This window comes from Brachycentrus maculatus, unplaced genomic scaffold (genome assembly GCF_059751285.1).
Source record: "Brachycentrus maculatus isolate JH-2025_06_01 unplaced genomic scaffold, ASM5975128v1 h1tg000855l, whole genome shotgun sequence".
NCBI lineage: Eukaryota > Metazoa > Arthropoda > Insecta > Trichoptera > Brachycentridae > Brachycentrus > Brachycentrus maculatus.
Window position 1 is genome coordinate 205,568 of NW_028281582.1, and position 9,381 is coordinate 214,948.

The 9,381-nt window shown below is 34.3% G+C and overlaps 1 protein-coding gene across 1 annotated transcript in view; it reads left to right on the top strand.

The window, feature by feature from the left end:
• Positions 1 to 9,102, top strand: part of LOC148300008 (membrane-bound alkaline phosphatase-like) — a 29,339-nt gene extending 20,237 nt beyond the window's left edge. The window contains exons 3-8 of the mRNA XM_088275406.1: positions 686 to 878; positions 2,935 to 3,107; positions 3,627 to 3,700; positions 5,273 to 5,532; positions 6,660 to 6,962; positions 7,576 to 9,102. Coding sequence (XP_088131532.1) covers positions 686 to 878; positions 2,935 to 3,107; positions 3,627 to 3,700; positions 5,273 to 5,532; positions 6,660 to 6,962; positions 7,576 to 7,769 — 1,197 coding nt within the window. The 3' untranslated portion in view covers positions 7,770 to 9,102. The remainder of the gene's footprint in view (positions 1 to 685; positions 879 to 2,934; positions 3,108 to 3,626; positions 3,701 to 5,272; positions 5,533 to 6,659; positions 6,963 to 7,575) is intronic.
• The last annotated feature ends 279 nt before the right edge of the window (positions 9,103 to 9,381 follow it).

Below are 9,381 nucleotides of genomic sequence, written 5' to 3' on the forward strand. Positions count from 1 at the left end.
TATATATACAATATATACATATTTTTACATGTTTTAATCTTTAATTTAAGTTTAACTCAGTAAATACCAATTTTTCTTAAAATCTCTTGTGACATGTATTTCCATGCATTCCGTATCATTTTAAAACACCGTATTTGCTGAGTCAATATTTTTGAGTTGTGTCCTTTTTGGGACGTTGAAGGTTAAAGAGGGTAGGAGCTGTATCTTATTTTTCACATACGGTGTTTGAAAATGATACAGAATGCATCGACACGCGTATCACAATAAATTTTAAGAAATAGAGGTATTAACTCAGTAAATCCTTAATTTAAAATGTATAGATTTTACCACAAACTGACTGCTGAATCCATGAACGTAAATATTTTTTTACAACATTCATTATAATTCAGAATTCGGACCTCACATAAAAAGCTTCTTTTCATCTCACCAATAGATGTCTCTAGTGAAGGTCTAGTGATTCAAGAACAATGTTCCAAAATTGGTTCATGTATATATGTAGAACTTCCAAGAATTTGAGTATTGTGGTTGTCAATAATGGGTAGAATTGGTGAATGTTACACGTGTGTAAAGTGATCACTTAAACCAGCCTGTGACGGTCGTCAGCCCCGTAAATACCCAGACTTCCATATTCTTCTTCATCTTTGATGAGATGTCAAAAAATAATATGAAAATATTTGCATTGCAGACTTACTGCTTGGACAAGCAGGTTGCCGACTCGGCGTGCTCGGCCACGGCCTACCTGGGCGGTGTGAAGGCCAACTACGGCACCATCGGGGTCACCGGCGCCGTGACGCGGAAGGACTGTGCTGCATCAGCCGGCCCCGAGAACCACGTGCACTCCATCGCCAGCTGGGCGCAAAAAGCCGGCAAGGCCACGGGTATGGTCTTTTGTTCAACCATCCAAATGATTTTTTTTTCAATAAAACACTAGACACGCACCATTGGTCTGTTGATACATGCACCAAAGTGTAACCTACCTAAACCATGGTCAAAAAAGACCATGGTCGTCTTCTTCCTATATTAAAAATTCTTCTGAAAAAAATACGTTTTATAAAACTTTATAAAATAAAACAAATTTGTTTTAACCACTTTTTTATTTTAAGTACACTTTAACCTATCGGTTTCGACAAGAACCTTGTCATCATCATTTCTACGCAATGCATAATAAAAATAACATTTAGGATTTTTAACAAAGTTTTTGGTAAGGGAATGTAATTAATTATGAGTATTTTGATGTTTTAGAATTTAATAAACCTTGATGATGACAAGGTTCATGTCGAAACCGGTAGGTTAAAGTGTACTTATAATAAAAAAGTAGTTTAAACAAAGTTGTTTAATTTTATAAAGTTTATAAATTGTGCCACAAAGTATCTGCGAAAAACATTCTACAAACGTTTTATTATTTTACTTTGTTAAATTATCAATGTTTTTCTTTGATTAAAACTGAACTCAATGCATCTTAGGTCTTAAGTGCATGTTGACCTGTAATTCTTAATGCATGTTGGTTCTCTGGTTGACTAAAAACGCGTGTGATCAATTTGAGTTCAAACATGAAAGCTAAATTTTGTACTAATTTTCTTAACATAGTTCATAGTCTGTCAGGAAAACCTAGATGCTTCTGTATCAGATCCGGAAATACGGTTAGGAGAGTCCGCCATCGTGATGTAATGGTCAACGTGTTTAGCTACCGTACTGGAGGTCCCGAGTTCGATTCTTAAGAGGGTCAAAATAAATTTGAATGATTTTTCAATCTAATATTAATTTAATATGACCCTGGACTGGTCTAAAGCAGAAGATAACACTGCTTCTGTACGATGCAGTCCCCTATGCATCGTTGGATGCGGATAAGGGTTAGAAGAAAAGTTTTTACTTTAAAAAGTTTACATATCGCTCACTCCTTTCAAGAACGTTATAAATCAAAAAACTTGATTTTTCAGGAGAACCTTTTTAAAGTTTAAAAATGTAAAACAATGTATTAAAAATAAATATCAAACCACTTATTAAACTTTTTACTGTGCAACAGATCTTTTTAGGTAAAACCTGAAGATTTTTTCTCCATTTGAAAAATATTTAGTTTTAAAAAAATATATTAAACAATACCTTTTCTTCAAAATGCATAAACAACACTTTCTGCCCTGTAGCGGGTAAATATTAAGTTTAAAATATGCTGCTTTTGCTAGGATACAGTACATTTTCTGGGCATTTCGAAAACATGCACAACTGAAAATTGACGATTTTTGATGTATGACGTTCTTGAAAGGAGTGATCGATTTGTGTTTTTTAGGGGACAGAGTCTGAAAAAAGGTTTCATATTCTTTCATATAAAAATAACGGTAGATGTTTTATCTCAAGTTAGAATATTTATGATATCGATATTTCATCCGATATAATGATCCAGTTTCTGATATAAACTAACTAACTAACTAACCATCACGCCGCTTCCCCGAAGGGGTCGGCAGAGAGAATAGAACGCCACACCATTCTGTCTTTGCAAACATTCTTCGCCTCTTCCACGTTCATGCATCTCCTCATACATACCCGGCGATTATTACGACTCCTAACCTGACCACTTTCAGTATTTGGCATACCTGATCGTGCCACGTTTTTCTCGGCCTTCCTCTGCTCCTTTTTCCAATAACCTTCGCCTCATAAATTGGTTTTACCGTTCTTTCCTCAATCATTCGTTCTACATGTCCAAACCATCTCAACACACCTTTCTTAATTTTATCGATAATGCTTATCTCAGCTTTGCATTCCTTCCTTATTTCACTATTCAATCTATCATACATCGTTTTCTTCTAAGAGATCGCATTTCGACTGCATTCAGTCTACTTTCATCCTTCTTTTGCCAACTCCATGTTTCACTTCCATATATTAGGGTTGGAACCAGGACTCCGTTTCAGTTACTGAAATAATAAATAATATTTTTAACAGGAATAGTAACTACGACTAGAGTGACCCACGCATCGCCTTCAGGAACCTACGGGCACACGTCTGAGAGAGACTGGGAGGCAGATAGTGACATCATCAAGGCAGGAGCAGATCCGAGCGTCTGTCCAGATCTTGCAAAGCAGCTTATCTTTGGAGACGTTGGAAAGAATTTCAAGGTTTACCATATATTTTCTTAATGCCCTTTCTATGCCAAATTTTCAAAAGCCTTAGCCTTTTTTTGAAAATTTATTTTACCTGAGCGTCTGCTACCAGGGAGTCAAAATGAATATGTGTAATTGTTGACCGTAATATTTAGTTTATATTACCCGGCATTAGTACCTGAAGCGCAGGGCTGATAACCTTTCCTTTGTGTATTGGATCATATTTACTCCTCCACAAAACACACTCTGCAAAAAATGGTTCTAAATATGTAAAAATTGTGATTTAAATAAATGTATACAAATAATAATAAAAAATATAAATAAAAATTCTTTATTGAAAAACAATTTTTATTAAGTACATATTGAGCATTATTTTCTTTGACTTTTTGCCATTTTTCGGGTAGATTCATAATTCCATCGGTGTTGTAGTTCTGTGTTTTATTACAGTTATCTTGTGATTTTTGATAATTATACTTATCACGATGAATTCTGATTAGTTTTTTTTATCTAAATAATATTTTTCGGTACTTTTAGGTGATTCTCGGTGGGGGTAGAAAGAACTTCCTCCCTAATACTACCATTGACAGAGATGGAGAACCCGGTGTCAGGTATTATATATTATTTTTATCCAATATATGTATGTAGGATTAAAATATAGTATTATTATTTTATCTATGGTATGTAATGTATAAAATTTAGGAATTAAAAATAAAGTATTGACATGTAAGTATTTCGGCTATTAGACAGAATTTGTATGGAGGATAACGAAACGCCAATCCACATTCTCTATAATTGTGACGCACTCGCTCGCAAACGAAGTCACATTCATGGAGGACCTCTACTGGACTCCGAGAAGATGAAGCTCCTACCACCAAGACAGGTCGTGAGTTACATGACTCACGTAGGTCTTGGGAGTAAGCTGTAATACAGAGGGAGGTCACAATAGACCTAATATGGTTGCGGTGACATAAGGGATGCAAGATCCTTTGACCTCAAAAAAAAGTATTTCGGCTCATCACACGTGAAGAGCCGTTATACATATAATTTAAAAAATGTAAAACATTGTATGTATGTACCAAAAATAAAATATAAATAAAAATAAATAGACAGTAATAGACGATACATAGATAATAATTTTAAATACAATTTGCGTATTGTAAAGCTTTGTGATCCTCTGCGGGCTCTAGTGAATACTTTATAAAAGTTGTCCTTTATATTGCTTCAAAGATTATCTACTCTTAGTTGTTGGAATCCATTTTAAGATATAAAATAAAATTATGGACCATATTATAAAAACAAATCTGAAAATCGTACAAAACCTGCAATATTCCATAATAATAATAATAAATGTACCCGGCTATAAACAAAATATATTATATTTATATACCATACATAATCAAAGGGATAGTATGTACTGAATTGATATATAACCATATTAAATATGAAATAATATAGATGGATAATCATAGTAGAGCAATAGACTAGTAAAAAGCGTAAAAATGGTCCAGTGCACGACTATGATGATACTCGCTTCAACCACCATGAAGGGTTGATGTTCCCAAAAGTGTATGATTAGTTTTTTTTTCTTTTCTTGTGTGTATATCATGTTATAATATATCAAAATAATAATTTAAAATGTGTGTTAAAAGAGCTCTGGCAAGAAAACAAAAAAGGTGGCCTTGTGGTTCTCCTCAAAAAATCTTCCTCTTCTTCTTTCTTCTTATAGATCCGTGGATCTGTCTTTCCGTTATCCGTCTCTTGTGACGTAGACTACCAGCTGTAACGCCATCGTCTTGGAGGTCTTCTTCCGTTTGGGTTCTCATGAAGAGCAATTCGGGCCAGTCTACTTTCTTACATTCTATTGACATGGGCATTTCAGAATCATCTTCGCTGTCTTCTCCATCTGACTATATCCTCCGCACCACACATTCATATTTCCGTGATCCTTATTTGGTCTCTTAACATGTTTCCGGTTATGCACCTCAGTACCTTTATTTTTGGTATTCTTAGAAGAGATTATATTTTCTTTATGTCTGCTCGGGTCTCTATTCCATATGTGGCAATCGGTCTCACACGTGTCTTGTATATTTTTACGCAAACTATAAATGTACGTACGTTTTTTTTTCACAAAAAAAAATTCTGAAAATAAAATAAGATTTACAACGAGAGGTATATTTCAGGCAAGATGGAGTGGACCTGACATCTGTGTGGCAGAAGGAAAAGTCTTCTCGCGGAATATCGTCAGCCTATGTGCAAGACAGGAATACTTTGATCGGAGCCTCACAGATGGCAGACGCTATCCTGGGACTCTTCGACTCCGACCACATGCAGTACCACCTAGAATCGGACTCAGCGAAGCACCCAACCTTAGCCGAGATGACAACCATCGCCATACAGATGCTTGCCAAGGAGGAAAAAGGGTTTTTCCTTTTTGTTGAAGGTAAGAATTAAAACTAAAATTGCGCCACGACATATTATTTTTAATTCTTTTAAATTTAAGTTTTACTTGGTATTTATCAAGTAAAACTTAAATTTAGAAGAAAAAATCTTTACAGACATTCCCACGAATTAACACGAAATCATTTAATATAACTTATATACTCCTACAATATTTTGAGTGTCTCCAAACAAATTCTGCTTTTATTTCCACTAAGGAAATATTTTTACAGACATTTTTTTATTGATATCTCATCATAGATTAATACAATATGGAAGTCTGGGCATTTATAGGGCTAACGACCTGACATGGGCTGGTTTAAGAAAACTTTATAAACTGTGTAATATTGACAACCACAGTTATCAAACATGCATGTACTTATTCACTTATTCAGCAAATTTATTTAATTATTCAGCCCATCTTAGCTTGAGCTTAAGGCGCAATACACGAAAAATAGAATATTAATTTTCTTTAATCCCAGATAATACTTTACGCATTTATTTTTTTTGTTAAAATACCGCTTTTGTATTGAAAAAAATGTTTTTTCGAAAAAATATATGGTTTTGAAAAGAAAAGAGTTATTGAAAGGTGAGGAGTTAAAAAAAAAATAGTGCGCAAACATACGTCCGGTATCTCGCGCAGCCGATCGCATTCTGAATCATCCTGTTTGCTAGTTATCCCTTTATAAGTTTTTTTAACATATCCTTTTATATTTTGATACAACATTTTGAGTGTGTCCAAATACTTGTTCACAAATCTCGATTAACTCCAATTATAGGAGTTATTTTTCACATTACTTTTTGACATTTCAACATAGATGAAGAAGAATATGGAAGTGCGTAAAGTGTGCAATATATACCAAGAAGTTCCAAGAATTTGAGTAGTTTGGTTGTTAATCATGGGTAGAATTGGCTAATGTTACACGTGTGTAAAGTGATCACTTAAACCAACCTATCACAGTTGTAAGCCCCGTAAATGTCCAGACATCCATATTCTTCTTCATCTATTTTGAAATGCAAAAAATAATCTTTTTTTATAAATTTTCAAGAGCCATTTGGTTACCTAATGTTTTTTCTGTTATATTTATTAACACTGTTTTTATTAATAAATGCCTTTATTCATCTCTTCAGGTGGAAGGATAGACCATGCTCACCACGACAACTTAGCCAGGAAGGCTCTAGACGAAACCATCGAGTTCTCTGAAGCCATCAAGTCCGCAATGTCCATCGTCGACAAAGACACCCTCGTGGTGGTCACTGCCGACCACGCGCACACCATGTCCTATGCTGGCTATGCCAAGAGAGGCTCCGACATCCTCGGATTCGGTGGAATGGGTACAGACGGACTCCCTTACACGACTCTCGCATACGCCAATGGACCCAGCTACAAGCCTGAGAAAGGAGGAAGATATAACTTATCCAAAGATGACACACGTAAGTCTTCTTCCTTGCTGTTTCTCAACTTTGTAAACTGTTAGGGTCAGCTCTCCTTGTCCATTGTTGGTCCGTCTATCATATAAAACGTTACCTAGGTCATGCAGAGGCGTACATTCTATATAGGCAGAAAAGCAGTGCCTATCCTAGATTACTTGTGTTCCATATAGAAGCTCGACCAGTGCCTACTTTGCCTTATCCTTACCCAACCCTACTGCCTACCCTAAAAGTAAAGTCATTCCTTCGAATCGTGTTATCTTTCTGTAGCATCCATGAATTTTTTGGTCTTCCTCTAGACTCTAGACACACGCAAGTCAGTTCAAAAAAATCTTTGTTGCATTCTAGATAAAATACTGAAAAATTGTTTTTAACCAATTGATAAATTTTGGAAAAAATATATTATTAATTAAAGTTTTCTTCAGCATATTTTTATGTGTTTCTAGATTTTCTAAATTGTTCCTTATTTACCCTTTGAATGAGACTGAGTGTAATGACTTATGTGTGTTAATCAAAAGAAAGGTTTTTATTTGCTTTTACTGATTTCAATGCACCATTCACTCTGTTCCTAGCATTCACTCTCCTTCCTATATCTTTATCAATCTTTTTGTTTCAGATCACCTCAATTACACATTCCCTGCTCCAGTTCCTCTAGAGTCGGAGACTCATGGTGGAGAAGACGTGGAAGTCTTCGCCCATGGACCATGGTCACACCTCTTCACAGGACTATACGAACAAAACGTGATTCCTCACACCATGGCCTTCGCAGCCTGCATCGGTCCAGGACTTACAGCCTGTTCTCTCAATTAAAAAAAATGTTTTTTCATTTCCATTCATTACTTCACTCTAGTCGTAATTACTGACAGTGATAGGATTGATAACTGAGGTGTCAAAATAATCAATCAAATAAAATCAAAATTACAGAGTGTATCATTCGAATATTGATCGAATACCCGTATTGAATACTTCCATTCGATTCATACCATCACTAGCTCTAATAGCTGCCATTACACGTACGCATAAAACGACTCTTAATGTTGTTCGTCTGATTTCACATACGAAAAATAACGTATTGAGTCGTTATTAGAACGCATTGTGAAAGGTGGTCTGCAAATTTCTTGGTCTGCTTTGAAACTTGTAGTACTTTTATATGAATTGTTCTCAAATTTAAAATTTCAAAAAAATGGGTATCAATCATGAGTAGCATAGTGAATGTTACATGATGTATAAGAATACCACTTAAACCAGTCAATGACAAATCGTAACATCCGTAAATATCAAGACTTATTTATTTAAATAAATGAAATCAGTATTTAAACATGAAAATATCGTGGGTATACTGGCAAAAAACGTTAAATCCCTGTTTGAATAATCCCTGTTATTTAATGCTTTTAGGCTGAATAAAATACCCGCTATTAAACATAAAGTTGAATTTACTGATGAAACCACATATGTATATATATATATGACATTTCAAACTACTTAGTGTATTTTGCCAGAACGTTGAAAACTTTATAATATGCGTCATTAAGTCAAAATTGCATATTTTCTAGTTGACACTTTTCGCTAATACACCCACGATATATGAGTCTTGGTTTTTAAAAGAGATCAACGTTGATCTGGTTTTATAAATAAAAAAATGTACATAGGGAAAATTTGGAACAGGCAGATGATTTCGTTTATTTGGGAAGTATGTTTTCCATGGATGAAATGATCGATAAAGATATAGAAAGGAGAGTGAATGCTAGGGAACGGAGTGAATGGCACACTGAGATTTGTATTCTGTGTGTGCACAAATTAGTTGCGATCTTTCATACAGTTTACTTATACAGTGCGTTGGCGATAACATAAATCGCGCGGTAAAGCGCTTACGTGTAAAGGCAGCTAACATTGTTAAAACATCGCCCAGTTTATCATAATAAAAAATTGTGAATAATTTTGTCAATACCTCGTTAAAGATTGTGTATTTTTTGCATTAATTTTTTTTCGTTCCCATGTCTAAAATGTCATTCTTTACCATGGAATATGTTTTTTCAAGTATTCTTTTTGTACATAATTAAGTAGTATTTTACAAATAAAAAGATAAAATTATTATCATTTTAGGTGTCAATGATTTCACTACAAATAAAAGAAAATAAGAAAAGTTTTCATTTTATTTTACATATTCCTTCCCTATATGAAACTTCAAATCACAAATCAAATAGGGTTTTAAATAATTAAAAAGTAAATTAATTAAAAAATATGCACAACCATAAAATCTTCAAGTAACCATAATCTAAAACTAATCCATGGTACCTACATTGCTCTCTATAATAGAAACACTTCTTGAATTACTATTTAACATAATAAATTCTAAGATGGTTGGAAGTGTATTTCATTTAAGGGTGTACTCTCAAATATACAATGCGACCAGCTGCGCAAA